The sequence below is a fragment of the Mustela putorius genome, unplaced genomic scaffold (assembly GCF_011764305.1).
Source record: "Mustela putorius furo isolate JIRA1106 unplaced genomic scaffold, ASM1176430v1.1 tig00003845_pilon_pilon_pilon, whole genome shotgun sequence".
Classification (NCBI taxonomy): Eukaryota; Metazoa; Chordata; class Mammalia; order Carnivora; family Mustelidae; genus Mustela; species Mustela putorius.
Window position 1 is genome coordinate 16,123,798 of NW_025421998.1, and position 16,326 is coordinate 16,140,123.

Consider the following 16,326-nt stretch of genomic DNA (forward strand, 5'->3'; position numbering starts at 1 on the left):
TATCTAGAGACATTTTTGATTGTCATCATGGGTGGGGATTAAGCTGCCACCGGCATCTAGTAAGAGGAGGTCAGAGATGCTACTAAACTTCCCATAATGCATAGGAGCCAATAAAGAATTATCTGGCCCCAGGGTTGAGAGCACAGAGGTTGAGAAACCTGGCAGGGCAAATCAATGTCAAGTACAGGGTAACAGATTGAGTGCTAAGGCAGGGCCTGAAGACAGAGGCCAGTTGATAGAACCTGCTGATGATTCCTTCACTGCTGCCACATCCCAAGCAGAACCACTAAAGACTGGCTCCCAGGGACCCTCTCAGAGGGGGGTCAAAAATCTTCATAGAGAGCCTCTTACATTCTCCTCACCCCTTCTTAAAGGACATGCCCTGGGGAACATCAGGGCAATGCCCACAGTGTTGTGACTTGGTACTTGCTGGGCAGACACAGCAGACTCCAGCTGGCTGCACCATGGACAGCCCTTTCCAAGTTTGCCTCTTCAAACAACTCAGAGGAAAAAGGAGCCAGGGTTCCGCTGTTTCTCAAAACTGTATTTTCTTCCCCTGTAGAAATTGGGGCTGCAAATATTTTTCACTAAGCCAGGGGGTTTAGACTCATTGGGTTTGACTGCTGGAAATGGCTGAGGATGTCATCTGGGTTATCCCCTGTGCATGATATTTCATTGACCTGGTTTGGCATCCTGGGAGCTCGAGACCTGTCTGAAACTGGAAATATCTCTCTAGGTTGGCATGGCTATGTTTGGCTGCTCTGGGCTTCCCCTAAATAGAACCCAACTCCTTGGATGAATCCTGAAATTTATTTGTGTCATTTGTCCTCTCAACTTACCATGTTTCCTTAAAAAAAAAAAAAAAAATAGTGCATTTAAAGAGCTTAGCACCATGCCCAGCCCATTGTAAATGCTCAATAAAATGCCAGCTATATTTTTTGTTCCTTGGGCTATTTTAATTCTTAGTTCTGGTCAGAGCTAAAACTAAACTAACATTGTGAGTCTAAGCTTTGGAGGCAAAATAATAATAATAATAATAATAATAATAAAAACAAAAAGCAAAAAAAAATAGAAAAAATCTATCAGATTTCTAATTGAACTATGTTTTAATGTTTTTTTTAAAAGATTTTATTTAGGGGCACCTGGGTGGCTCTTTGGGTTGGGCCTCTGCCTTTGGCTCACATCATGATCTCAGGGTCCTGGAATCAAGCCCTGTATTGGGCTCTCTGCTTAGCAGGGAGCCTGCTTCTCCCTCTCTCTCTTTGCCTGCCTCTCTGTCTGCTTGTGATCTCTCTTTCAAATAAATTTTTATAAGATTTTATATATTTATTTGAAAGAGAGAGAGCATAAGCAGAGGGAGCAGCAGAGGGAAAAGGAGACTCGTGACTGAACAAGGACCCTAATGCAGCGCTCCAATTCAGGAACCCCAGAGCATGACCTGAGCCAAAGGCAGCCACTTAACTGACTCAACCACCCAGGAGCCCCTAAACTATGTTTTCTTTTTTTTTTTTTTAAGAGTTTTTTATTTACTTGACAGAGATCACAAGTAGCAGAGAGGCAGGCAGGGGTGGGGCACGGCAGTGGGTGGGAGAAGCAGGCTCCCTGCTGAGCAGAGAGCCCGATGGGGGTCTTGATCCCAGGACCCTGAGATCATGACCTGAGCCAAAGGTAGAGGCTTTAACCCACTGAGCCACCCAGATACCCCTGAACTATGTTTTTAAAGATTAACATTCAAGCACACCAGATGTTTCAAGCACATCAAAAATTAAGATTCTAGGGACACCTGAGTGGCTCATTCTGTTAAGCATCTGCCTTCAGCTCAGGTCATAATCCCAGGGTCCTGGGATCCAGTCCCACACCTGGCTCCCTGCTCAGCAGGAAACCTGCTTCTCCCACTGCTTGCTGCTCCCCCTACTTGTGCTCACTTGCACTCTCTTTCTCTGACAAATAAAATCTTAAAAAAAAAAAAAATCAAATTCTAGGCTGCTGGGTTGGAAATCACTTGGCATGAAAAGGGAAAAAAATTTCTTTCAGATTGTGCAGTCCGGCGTTCTGTGTTTTCTCCTGGGTTGCATTCAGGCTGGGGAGAGGAATAGGGAGTGAGAAAAAGGAAGAGGAATGTTGGCGGATGGAAAACATTCCTCAACTAGAAGATGCTATTATTGCACCTTCAGATAGTTCTGTTCCTGGAGCAGGTACAGACCAAATGCCATTCTGGAAAAGCCTGAGCCCAAATTCATGTCTTCTAGTCACAACAATAACAAAACCCAACTGTGCAACTGGTGGGGGGCGCGGGGGAGGATGTGTTTATGTAACGTGTCGGTCCAGCGCCGCACAGTAGTCTCGCCGCTCCGCGCCTCTCGTGCCCCCTACTGGGGACAGCAAGCATGTTCAGAATTAAAGGGCCGCACAAGTTCCCATTTCCCTCCAACTCTGTACTTGGGGAACCTATGTGGCAGAGAGGGAGCAAAGTTCAGCTTTGACCCAGATAGCGTCTTCCTCTCTCCTGAAATCCTCTCCTGCACCCTCCTGGATCCGGTGTCCAAAACGACTGCCAGAGACTGTCTCTTGGTGCGGAGTAAAAGGACTGGCCAGACTAAAAAGGAGGAGGGACTTTGGGGAAATGCAGGATTCCAGCCCGCGGCTGCGGCCCGGAGGAGATGATGTCACCGCTCCGGCAAAGAGAGGCCTGGGGGGTGGGGCGGCCGAGGGGGAGCCCGCGCCGCGCCCGCCGCTGCCAAGGGAGCGTTCCGGGCCCACGTCAGGGGAAGTGTCGGGATAAATAGGGTCCCGCAATGGCCGAGGCCGGCTGCGCTCGGAGCTGCCGGGTCCGGGACTGGAGCTGCCCGTGCGGGTCCGCGCCCCGCAGGCTGAGGGCTGGCGCTGCTCGAGCTCGGTGCGCCGGACGCCGGATACCCCCGGCCAGCCCCCGCGGCCCCGCACATCTACCGACGGCAGCGCGGGCAGCCTCTCCCGTGCCCCCGAAGGACTTCCTCCCCGTGGAAGGGAGGGCGACAGACTAGGGGGGCAGCAAGCCAGGGGCCCCTTGTGCCTGTCGGAGCGGCGGCGCGCCGGGGCAGTGCCATGCTGCTCTCCGTCCTGGCGGCGCTGTGCCTGGGGCTGCGCCTGGCGCTCGGCGTCCGCGGCGCGCCCTGCGAGGCGGTGCGCATCCCCATGTGCCGGCACATGCCCTGGAACATCACGCGGATGCCCAACCACCTGCACCACAGCACGCAGGAGAACGCCATCCTAGCCATCGAGCAGTACGAGGAGCTGGTGGACGTGAACTGTAGCTCGGTGCTGCGCTTCTTCCTCTGCGCCATGTACGCGCCCATCTGCACGCTGGAGTTCCTGCACGACCCCATCAAGCCGTGCAAGTCGGTGTGCCAGCGCGCGCGCGACGACTGCGAGCCCCTCATGAAGATGTACAACCACAGCTGGCCCGAGAGCCTGGCCTGCGACGAGCTACCCGTCTACGATCGCGGCGTGTGCATCTCGCCGGAAGCCATCGTCACCGACCTCCCCGAGGGTGAGGCCGAGGGGAAGGACCGAGGGGGCGAGGGGCATTCTTGCCGTCTGAGAACCTGGCGCCGGCTTCTCCCGATGCCATTGGCTGGGCAGTCAGTCCCCCGTCCCACTTCCGAGGGTTGGAGGAGGTGGGAAGGGCTGGTGATCTGACTTTGGGGTAAAGTCTGGTTTCCCTAGGGGAATTTCGGGAACTGAAGCATACCACGTCCATAGACTATGTGTGTGTGCGGGGTGAGGAGTGTTTGTAGAGAGAACCATGGAGGGCATTGTCATTGACAGTGAGAGAACAGCGGCAGCAAACACGTGTATAGGTGGGGCATAGGATGGGTCTGGGCCGGAGTTAAGCACTTGGCGTGTATCCTTGAGTCCTGCAAACGGTCCCACGGGAATTCTCCAGTTAGTGTTAGCTCTTGAAAACTCTTGCGGAAAAATTCGGTACCGGTCATCACTCCCCACCAGGAGTGCCCTTTGTAAATTTAATCGTTCTGAAAAATTGTGATGTCTGTTTCATGGTCAATGCCTGTGACCTCTTAGTTAACTGGATATCAACTTTTGCTTCTTTTTTTTTTTAATTTTATTGCTTTTCTAGGATGAAGGAGCAAGTTTAAATTCATTTCTTGAAATGAAATCTAAGAATATTTTCCATGCCTTTATCCCTGACCCAGGTTCCTGCACATTTAAAGAGATTATGGTGTTGCCTTAGTGTAGTTTCTGAGGTTCTAGCTCAGAGTATTGCCCAACACATGAAGGAGAAGTAAAGTGAAGAGAAAATTGAAACTCCTGTCTAATTCAAAGCTTCAGGAAAAAAAAATTTATTGCTTACATTATGTAAATGATAGAAGGTTATGCTTTTCGGGAGGTTTATTTAGCTGTGGACTGTTTCTGCACTGCAAAAGGAGAAGTGGTGATTTGGAAATGTTCTGGATATTTTGATTAGGGTCAACTGTCAACTTGGAAAAACCAACATTTTAAAATGGATTTGGAAGGGAAGTTAGCTGTGTGTATCAGCCAAGTCAAATGGACGCACATTCACATCAGTTTGCTCGATGGGCAAAAAAATCTCACTCAAAAGTCTTTTTTCCTAAGCCCAGGAATGTTTGTATGAAAGAGAGAGTTGAAAATCACATGCCCCTTTTACAATGTAGTATTATTCTTTTGTGATGCTATGCTAGTGTGTGTCTTCCAGATGGTTCTTTATTCCAGCTGGGTGAACAGGCTAAGTGACTGACCACACCCGTGCGGCTCTGTGTTTCAGATGCTAAGTGGATAGACATCACACCAGACATGATGGTTCAGGAAAGGCCTCTGGATGTGGACTGTAAACGCCTAAGCCCTGGTGAGTTCTTTCTCCTTGAGGTTCCCTCTTTGTCTCCTCCCCAGAGTGGTTTTTGGGACACTTTTTCCAACTTCTTGTCTCTCTTTCATCTCCTTCAGACCGGTGCAAGTGCAAGAAGGTGAAGCCCACTCTGGCGACATATCTGAGCAAAAACTACAGCTACGGTAAGTCACTGATGCAGCCGTTCACTTGGGGACTTGGCACATTACAACGCCAGCCACAAAGATGATGACCAAGTGGTTCCCTGGGTTCTCCATGGCACAAAGACAACTGTCAAGTGCCTTGCTTTTCTGTGTAAACTAAGGAAAACCAAAGTAGCTTACCCAGGGAGAACAGTGATGTGGGTCAGAGTGCAAATTTGCTATCGAGTTCCTACTTGTCTTGGGGAGATGGGCCAATCAGCCAGGCCAGCCCACCTGACCTGTTGTCTTCCTGAGGTTTCCTGAAGGATGGGTGCGTGATCCATGGGTTGCATTATCTCAGGTCCAGGGGCCCAAGAACTAAGACCCACCCATGTTTCTTTTTACCTATAAACATCTGTAAGTATTTAACATCTTAAAGGCATTACGAGAAAATATGTACAAGTATTGACATAGTTTAAATGTCCTCTTCTCATATGGTCCGTATATACAATGGAATATTATGCTGCCATCAGAAAGGATGAATACCCAACTTTTGCATCAACATGGATGGGACTGGAGAAGATAATGCTGAATGAAATAAGTCAAGCAGAGAAAGTCAATTATCATACAGTTTCACTTACTTGTGGAGCATAAGGAATAACATGGAGGACATTAGGAGAAGGAAAGGGAAGGTGATTGGGGATATGAAGGATGAGAGACTATTGACTCTGAGAAACAAACTGAGGGTTTTGGAAGGGAGAGGGTGGAGGATGGGTGAGCCTGGTGGTGGGTATTAAGGAGGGCACGTATTACATGGAGCACTGGGTGTGGTGCATAAATCTTGGAACACTGAAAAAAATAAAATAAAATTAAGATGTTAAAAAATAGTCCTCTTACTGGAAAGAACAGTCAGCACATTGTTCGATGAATCAGCTATTTTTAATTTTTTTAAGTAAATTTAATTCTATTACCATTTGAAAGTAAATTTAATTAAAAATACCTTCTTTTTTTTTTAAAAGATCTTATTTATTTATTTATTTGGCAGAGATCGAGAGAACACAAGCAGGGGGAGTGGGAGAGGGAGAGGGAGAAACAGGCCTCCCACCGAGCAGGGAGCCCGATGCGGGACTTGATCCAAGGATCCTGGGATCATGACCTGAGCCGAAGGCAGATACTTAACAACTGAGCCAACCAGTCTCCCCCCAAATAGGTTCTTTTAAAATATCTGTTTGGACTCCTTTATGTTCATTTGCATCTTTTAAATTACTTCTGCTGAAAGAACAGGAACTGTTTTGGCGAAAGTGTTATTTTATTTGTTAACTTTGTTTTCTGTAATTCAGACTGAAATTTTAAATCCTGAACTTTATGCGATATATCACATGTGTAAGTAGGGAAAGCATGGCCATTTAAAAGTCTGAAAAAATAACTCTTATTTGAATTGTAAGATTTAAGATTATACACAGCCAATGTGGGTAACTCAACTGAACAAACAAACAAAAAAACAACTATCTTTTCCAGTAGCTTCCATTATTATTGTTTAAAATTGTTCTTTGTAGGTTTTGTCTTAATCTAATCTACTTTGTCCCTCATCTGGCACTAACAAGCCCTCCTTACTAACCCTAGCTTCACTGTCTTGCTGTTCTCCCTGAACTACTTTGATGATGAAACCGTTTTCTATTTAAGTCCTTTGGCTTCTTCATAAACCAGCTTTCTAGGACGGAATCCAAGACAGATCCATGCTAGGCTGATTACAATTCCGTGGAAGGCAGTAATAGCAAGGAACCAAAAGAGACAGAATTTAAAGTTGTATCAGGGACAGTGATGTTAACAGCCATCTGTAATAAGAGTTAGACTTCTGCTCACCGCAGACCTGGCTTTGACAGTCGGCACAATTAAAGGATTGAGAGCGGTTATCTTCAGAGACTCCTTCCAGTTCAGAAATGTTATGACTTTAATAACTTCCTTTGGAAGAGAGGAAGTTCCAGCATCAGACGGATGGTTGCACCAAACAAACTTTCAAGTGGCTTCGGAGGGGCGCCTGGGTGGCTCAGTGGGCTGAGCGCCCAACTCTTGATTTCTGCTTGGTCATGATCTCATGACCTTGGGCTCAGCGGGGAGTCTGCCTGAGATTCTCTCTCCTCTCTCTCTGTTGCTCCCCCTTCATGCGCTCTCTCTCTCTCTCTCTCTCATAATATGTCTTTGAAAAAGCGGCTTCTGAACTCTCAAACACATGATCTTCACTTCAGATCCTCACAAGGCAAAGGATCAGCAAATACTCATTTCTGTGAGATTTTTATTCACGTTCCTGACATGAATTTCCAGATATGACTTGAGCCAACAAACATACAAACAAAGGAGACTAACCGTAAGATTTTAAGCCTGTGAACAATGCATGAGAGTCTCTATTCACATCCTAGCTGCCGCCCCATCCGAGCAGTCACCCAGCCGGAGGCACAGCCCAGACGGAGCCCGCTGGTCCGGGACTTGAAAGACAATGCAGACAGTGTGATTGTGTGGGCTCCTTGCCTGCGTCTGGGCAGCTTGGACATGACCATAATTACAGGAGGGATTCTTTAAGAGAGGCTCAGGAGTTGGCGCGAAGACATCATCCTTCTTTGTCTCCAAAGGCACCATCAAACGCTGCTCTCACTTTTCTTAAATCGCAGTCATTCACGCCAAGATAAAAGCTGTGCAGAGGAGCGGCTGTAACGAAGTGACCACCGTGGTGGACGTGAAAGAGATCTTCAAGTCCTTGTCCCCCATCCCACGAACGCAGGTCCCACTCATCACCAATTCTTCCTGCCAGTGCCCTCACATCCTGCCCCACCAAGACGTTCTCATCATGTGTTACGAGTGGCGTTCCAGGTAGGCACAAAGGGGCGGAAGCAACTGCACACTGCTTCTAGAAGCGTGAATCTCATTTAGCAGGGATGGCTTATTAAAAAAAAAAAAAAAAAAAAAAGCGGGGGGGGCACCCGTAGATCTTTTTTTAAAAAGACAACCAAATAAATAAATAAATAAATAAATAAATAAATAATTTTAATACATGCCACTGTTGCCATATCACATATCCTAAATATCATTGACTTCCTCGTGGCATTAAGGAAAATAGGAGTATTTGAAGGGAATCCTTAAAAATCAATTTTGGAATTCATTAAGCAACTTCAAAAATTTAGCAGAAAAATTGCTATGAGTTAAAACAGTTCTTCTCAAACCTTGAATCAATCTTAGTGTGGCAAATCATGAATATTTCTTAAGAGCTCTTTAATAACTTACAGCTCTAGTAACGTTGGCCATTTGAGATGACAGGTCCATGTTTTCCTTATATGCAATATAAATGTACAGTATTTGTTTGATATACCATTGCACACACACCCACATACACAGTCACACTCACACACACATATACACTTATCTCTAGCTGGGAGTGTGCCTCCCTACCTCTCTTTCCTTCACATCTTTTTATATATTGGTACATTCCTTGTAATGGAAAAATCGAACTCTGCAGACCAGGTTCCAGGAAGGACGCCATAACCTGCTGCAGGCTATATCTCCAACAAAGTGACTCCTTTTTTATAGAACCTGTCTTCCCTTCGATTCCCTGTCATTAATGCTCATCGGTTTCCTCTGGATACAGCAATGGACTATCTCTCCAAAACCCCTTTTGAAACTGACTCACTTGACTACTTCCTCGATCTGTACCTTATCAGTACTTGGGTACCCTCCTCACATCACCTATGCCACCTTGTGTTCTTGGCTTTAAAGCTGTTCTTGGCTTGATAGCTTGTCTCTCTAAAGAAGCTGAGTGAATGAGGGTTGATTGAATGTTTCTGGGCTCATCTCTTGCCCAGATATTTGTATCTGCTGCAGGATGAGATGCCGTTCTGGGAACGTTCCGGACCGTTCGTCATTAAATCCTACTGGGACAGATGAATGGATTATAAATGAATTAAATAACCGCTTTCCTGTCATCCTTTCTATTTGCTTGTAGACTTAATGTAATTCTGATGAAAATACCAGTAAAAATATTTTTGAATGACTGGGACTTAGGTCTTCACAAATGATGCTGATGATCATTTGGAAGAACAAAATGGGCAAGGGCGTGTAAAGGAGATGATTGAAAATACCTTTTGAAAGGAGACCTGCCTTAGGAGAAACAGAAAACTGGTACAAAGCTACACTTGCTAAAGCCGCGTGGGGCAGGAGTACACATATAGGTAAATAACACAGAGGAAGCAGACTTGAAACAGATTCTAATGCACAAAATAACTTATGAAGGAGATAAGGTAAATCAATTGGACATGAATATATTATTTAGTAAATGTTGCAAGTATTTTTATTTGGAAAACTAGTACCTATTTTCACTTTAAGCTGTACTATAAAATAAATTTCAAATGGATTAAAGAGATATTTTTAAAATGTAACAATAGAGGACAAAATTAGGTGAATAGATATGTGAAATCTGAATGACAAAGTACTTTGCAAACATGAAATTAATTAGAAGAAATTACAAGGGGAAAATGTCAATACATAATTTTGATGACATAATATCATGGACATACAAATCACCCAAAAAGGACAAAAAATATTAAGAAAAATACTTGCAATAATTATGACAAAGGAATAGTAACCTTCCTCTATAAAGAGTTCATATTTGACACATTAAGGCTACAATATATAAAAAATGTGTACATAAATCTATATGGACAAGTTCCAGAAGAAATACAATTAGTAAATACATTTACCTCTTTAATTCTGCAATCCAAATAAAAAATTTTTGGAATGAAAGTTCAACCATTCTGAAAACAGTTTGGCACTGTGCATGGAAAGCTTTGGAAAAAGACATAGTCTTTGACCCAATAATTCTACTTTCAGAAATCTGGCCTAAGGCAATAATAAGTCAGTGCACACACACACACACACACACATATATACATAAGGACATTCAACACAACGCTGGCAATAGTAGCTAAGCAAATGGAGGTTCAATAGCAGAGAAAGGCCCAAGTGTATTATGCATATCGTTGTTGAAATATTTTATGGTTATTAAAGCTGTATTTTTAAATTAGTCTAATTATGTGAGAAAATGTGTAAATAGAATGGTAAAAAATATACAGTCTGATCTAAATATACAGTGTGATTCAAATATATGTATAAGTACAAGAAAGAATAAAAGGAAATGCTAGTAAAATATGAATGGTGGTTATGTGGATTGTAGAGTTAAGGGTTATAAAGAATTTTGGTTTTTTATAGTTTTTTGTATTTTTCAACTTTTTCCTTTCATAATCAGAATGGCTCAAGATCAATTTCTTTTTCTCAGGATGATGCTTCTTGAAAACTGTTTAGTTGAAAAATGGAGAGATCAACTCAGTAAAAGATCCATAGTAAGTATAAATGGCAACACTAAGGATATGGGGTTAAGGGCATGTGAAGAAATTCTCTAAGCTGGAGGATTCTTCACGTTCTTCCATCTCCAGACTCTCAGGGGAGCCTGCAATAGCAGCACTATTTATCTTTTGAATAAGTAAAGAGCCCAGCTATTCTGACTTTGAAGTTGTAGCAGGAACCTCTCTTCAGCTTCAGAGGGATTTGTTTGCATTCAATACTGATCGACTGGTTATTTCCAGATTAAATTAGGTGTTGTTTTTTTTTTAAAATTTTCTTTGTGGTATTTCATTTAACTATTTTAGCAAAATCAGTAAGGTACTTGACCAGAATTAACAACCACAGGGCTTAAAACAGGCATAGACACGTAAGGGTGTGAATACACAATTTTAAAATTCATGCCGTCTCTGTACAAAGCATAATCTTTCCTTGTATTTGAGATATTTATAATGACATTTGTCAAAATCAATTATCTACAAATTGTAATCATTTTGTAGCCAAATCCATGATTTTAGTGGTAACATATTAATTAATTAATTGAAATATTGGTAATTCAATTAAAGGTGTTAAAATAATTTTTTTGCCCAGAGGTATGAGATCACACCAGAGCTAAAGAAATCAGGTCATTGGCTGGAAATGGTTAAAGAGTCCCCTGTCCTGAAAATACGTTTAGATATATCTAGGAGAATTTGTGTTTTCAGGTTCACAAAAGGTGTTAGAATGGCCTGTGGCCTCTCAGTTTGCAAGGGAAAAGTCTACATTAATACCGGCTTATGGAGAAGGTGGTTTGAACACAGCCTCTCCCACTCCATGCATTTCGGAATAACATGACGGTCACATCTGAGCGAAAAACTCAGGAACTGCTCAGAAGGGCACTTAGCCTTACTGGACAGAAAATTCTAGCATGATCCAGTTTCCAAGACTACAGTAGAGTAGAAGCATCAATGTAGAAAGCACATCCACCATAAGGACCTGAGGGGAAAGCAAGCTTTCGGGAATCCTAGCTGTTTGGGCCGTTCACTTTTGCAGCAAATATTGTAATATGCTTCCGTGAGAATTTGAAGCACCCCATAACAGCAGACGTGATGAGCTGATTATTCCAGAACAGACTAGAATTGTGCCCTGGGAGGGTGGAGACCATGTCTCTCCTTTCCCTGCATTTCTAGTGCCTCGGATGATACCCAGCCTGCGGTCTTGCTCCAACTCTTGCTGAATGAAATATACTCTAACAAAGCAGGGGCGTTAGGTTATAATAAAAGGCATTGTCTATTCAAGTGGACTCACTTTTTCAGGTTTTCTTCCATGCTGCTGTTTAAATGAATAGTATTTCTTTATATTAAAAGCAGAAAGTCCTTTTCTGTCAAGGAAACAACTCTCCAGAAAGTCTCATCTCTCATCGGGTCCGGGTGGCTAACGCTTGAGTGGATGACTAGAGGTGGGACGGGCTTCTGTCCTCCTTTGGGTGGGGGAGAATAAGGTGAGCCCACCCAGAAATGCGCTGGGAGACCCCCTGGCTTTCTGGGTGGGGCTGGATAGACTTCTGCTCTCAGCCATGTCCCAGCCTCTTCAGAAGGCCTTGCTGGGCAGGAATGTCGCATTGCAGGGTGATGGGGCAAAAGTAGCACAGCCTGGGGACGTGGGCCCTGCGGTCAGACTGGTGAATTTGAATCCGAGCTCTGGTATTTGTCGCTCTGTGACGGCTGCAAAGGAGCTCTGCGCGCCTGTTTCCTGGTCATGACCATGGTGTCCACCTAGCAGGGCTGTCGGGAGTTTCCGTAAAATGAATGGGTATCAGGACTTTATCCCATCCTGAGTGCTTTTCAAATCCTCTGGTGTACGCGAAGTGCTCGGCAAAGCAGGGTGGCGATCTCGATCTCTGTTGTCATGACGCAACTATTACAGGGAAAACAGTGGCATCAGTTCTGACGTCCATTCAGCAGCATTACACAGTGAGGTGTACATGATGGTCACATTTGCACCTTGTTTCCCAGCAGTGGGAAGAGAGGCTGCAGGAACAGCGCAGGACTGTTCAGGACAAGAAGCGAACAGCCGGGCGGACCAGTCGTAGCAACACCCCAAAACCAAAGGGAAAGCCGCCCGCTCCCAAGCCAGCTACCCCCAAGAAGACCATTAAAGCTAGGAGTGCCCAAAAGAGAACAAACCCAAAAAGAGTGTGAGCCTGCTGCTTTCTGGAACTGCCTCCCAGGATGAGGCCAGGTGCCGCCCAGCCTGGGGGAGGGCCCGCTCCCCTTGCCTTAACAACTACAGCGCTCCCCATAGACACATCTTGCGGCATTTTTCTTAATGATCTGCTTCCATTTTTCTTCTCAAGCCACCACAAACCGTAGTGGTAGGTATGTCCTTTGGTGTGGAAGGTATATGAAAGCTGAACGCGGGTGGACAAAGCTGCTCGCGGCATGCAGAGTGGCCTTCGCGGTGCCTACCCTGGGAGATCTCTGTGTGTGGGAAAGACGCTTTGGTTCTTACATTTGACCTAATATGTGCATTGGAAAATAAATGCCATATTACAAACAAAACACCCATTTTTTTTTTTTTTACGATATGTTTTATTTCGGTTTGACTTGTGTTGTTAGAAGGTTCGTGATATTTTAAGATGGGATTGGAAATACAATGATTCTAAGGAGGAAAGTGGAAAAACTGAATAAATGTCCCAAAGAGCCTTATGTGTTTGTTGTTTGAGGAAGAATTTCATTTCATTGTGATAAAAGAGAATTTTTGAATAACTTAGAAAAAGCAGAATGTGGAAAATTTTATTTTATTTTATTTTATTTTACAAAGAACCCCTTTAGCTCATTTTTAGCCAGAAACTTTGGAAACTAAAAAAATAATAATGATAACTAAGGCAATAAAAGGGAAAGGCAGGCACAGTGCATCTGGATTCTTGTTTCCCGGCTGCCATGCCATGGGTGGAAAGGTGCTGAATTCATTGTCATGATGCTTCTCATTAGCAATGCTTATGTAGCACCAGAAACAAGAGTTCATTTCTCCTATTATGATTCATGTACCAGTAACTCAACCCCCAGAGAATTTCACATCCGTGGACGTGGTGCTCATGTCATCTCCCAGGACACCCCAGGTACCTTGATGCCAAGCCTGAGAAAATTTTCTGTCTGCAGATAGCCGGTGCCTGCAAAGGTGCCATGGGCCCAATGCGGGGGCAGGGGTGGGGCGGGGGGTTGGGGACCAGGACTCCAAAGTCCCTGGTTCTCAGCCGACGCTGGTACCCCAGCCACACACCAGCTCTGTGCTCGGAAAGGCAACTATAGTCACTTTTCCATTCGAGGAGGTGGAGGAACAATCTGAAAGCTGAAGTATAATATCTCCTTTAGCTTTCCCAATATCCCTGCATCCCACAGAAGGCGGGAAGTGACATGTCGTGCTCACACAAGATCATTAGACACACAATCTCCTCTCATCTCCGTAGCCATCGGGACACCGAAGAGAGTGGGTTGCGTAAACCCAGGAGGAAGTGGAGAAATGGGGTTAATAAGAATGCAGGCATGGGCTGCCCTCTCCGTTGTCACCACTGCAGGGTGGTGGAGTTAAAGGAGTCCAGGAGAGGGACCCACACAAAGGTACCAACAGTGTACTAGTGTATGTTGCTGCTCCATTAAAGGTCAAACTTCACTGGCCCTTAAGGAAAGCTGGAGAAGGTTCCGCATAGCACCACACCAAAGAAACCCACAGGAGGTCATTATGAGGCATTGGCAGCCTAGCCTACCTCCTCAGCATTGTAGGGATTCTCCGGGGAGGGGAATCGGAAATGGAGCTTTCCCCGGAAGTGGAGACAAAACACATATGTAAGCAAAAGTCAACACTTTAAGTACAATACTGAAGAGATTAAGAGTTTGAAGAGGACTACATATTTAAACACTGTTTACTTTAAATATTTAACTGAAATCATGTACTGAATATTAGATGAAATGTAGTACTTCAAGAGGAACATTAACACCTTACACAATTCTTAACTAAGCATGTTTATACGTTAGATAATATGTAACCATGCACATATATCCACTTGCTTAATCGACAAAAGATGAACCAGGCCACTCGCTTTATTTATTTTGAGAAAGTCAAAAATGAACAGCAGCCCACACTGAGAGTAACATGTCAAGGATGATGGTGGCCTTTGTGTGAAAACCAAAAATATCCTTCTCTCCCTTGAATATTTTCTCTATCGAAATACATGTGAGAGGAGTTAAATAAAAATATATGGAAAGGAAAGCTGAGACATTGAAATGAGACTTGTTTGAGAGTTGGGTTATTTAGTGAGAATAAAATAACTTATTTCACAATATTTGGATCAGCAAATCTCATAATTAAGGACAAATGCAGGCATTTTTTTTCAATAATTGTATTGGTCTTTCAATAAGATGGTAAACATGTATTTTCTATAAAGTATTTAATAAATGCATAAAGTACAAATAGTGGAATTAAAATCCTAGGTAATCCTGTGCATAGCTATGCAGAGGTAATCACTGTATTTTGGTTTACAATTTTCCACATGTTTCCTATGCATTTATATAATGATTTGAGGGGGGGGAAACCCAAGAGCTTATTATGCTTATTGTTGATTAACCTTCCTTCTCCACTCAGCCTCTTATTCAGACTAGTTCTTGTGTCAATAAAGCTGATGCCACCCATTTATAATGGCTCTGTTGTTTTCTATGGTGTGCATTACTCGACAAACCCCGATGTTATTAGGGATTCAGGATGTTTCTTAACTAAACGTACTGAATAACTGAATAGATGACTTGATAACTCATATCTGTGCACAGCCTTAATTAGTTCTTCGGGGTAAGTCAGTTTAAATAGCATTGCTGGGCCAAGGGATATGCCCACCAAGGAAAGTTCTTGATTATAGTGTCAATTATCCATCAGGGTGTGGGGCCATAAATGGGCGAAAATGCTGGCTTTCCAAATCCTAAGACCGTTTCGCCCTGTCAGTATTTCTGTATAAATTTTAGCTGGGAACTGGATGTCGCCTTGGGCAAAGCTCTGCTCTTCCTCTGTGAACCATCCCTGACAACACTCTCAACACTGCAAACGCTCAGAAGCTGGGGGCTAAGTGATGAAGCCCCTCAAAGAGGGTAGAGAGGACAAACAGATGATAGATAAGATAGAGACTTCCGGGGAAAGCCTGTGCAACCTCCAAACGCTCAGAAGCTGGGGGCTAAGTGATGAAGCCCCTCAAAGAGGGTAGAGAGGACAAACAGATGATAGATAAGATAGAGACTTCCGGGGAAAGCCTGTGCAACCTCCTCAATTTTTTTAATGAATCAAATTTACTAATATAACTGGTCAGCTAGAGACACCAAAGAATCAGGGTGTAGCAGACATGCCAGTAGATTTCTCCTCAGTCCAGCCTTCTTTTTTAGACACATGAGAATTTGGATAAATAGGTTAACCTTAGTTTCTTCCTTTCTAGTTGGAAACCAATGTAGTGTAGGAGCGTGAGGTTGTTCAGTTGGTTAGGCGTCTGCCTTCAGCTCAGGTCATGATCTCGGGGTCCTGGGATCAAGCCCCACGTTGAGCTCCATGTCGGGCTCCCTGCTCAGCAAGGAGTCTTCTTCTCCCTTCTCCTTCTGCCCCTCTCCCACCCAGCTCCTGCTCAAAGAAAGAAAGAGAAAGTAAGAGAAGGAAAGGAAGAGAAGGAAGGAAGGAAAAGAAAATGAAGAAACCAATGCAGTGTGAATAGACCTTTGGTTCCTGTCCTTGGATGCTTACAGAATTATCTATTGCAAACTTAATATAAAACCCTTTTTCTTGAACTAGCTGTAGGTGGAAGCAGTCCCTGAATTAAAAAAATAAGGGTACTTTTTTTTTTTTATCACAAGTTTCTACCTGCTGTTAGCAGTGACTCAAAAAACAGAAGTGGTTACTCAGAATTGTGGAACGCAAAAATTGAATGGTACCTTAGAAGTCATACTCTAG

The 16,326-nt window shown here is 44.0% G+C and overlaps 1 protein-coding gene across 1 annotated transcript; it reads left to right on the plus strand.

The window, feature by feature from the left end:
• The first annotated feature begins 2,676 nt into the window (after window positions 1-2,676).
• SFRP4 (secreted frizzled related protein 4) lies at window positions 2,677-15,039 on the plus strand. The gene is made up of 6 exons (XM_004739496.3): window positions 2,677-3,529; window positions 4,784-4,864; window positions 4,963-5,028; window positions 7,653-7,851; window positions 10,307-10,370; window positions 12,363-15,039. Exons 1-6 carry the CDS (start codon window positions 3,085-3,087, stop codon window positions 12,546-12,548), a joined length of 1,041 nt encoding a protein of 346 aa, XP_004739553.1. The 5' UTR covers window positions 2,677-3,084; the 3' UTR covers window positions 12,549-15,039.
• The last annotated feature ends 1,287 nt before the right edge of the window (window positions 15,040-16,326 follow it).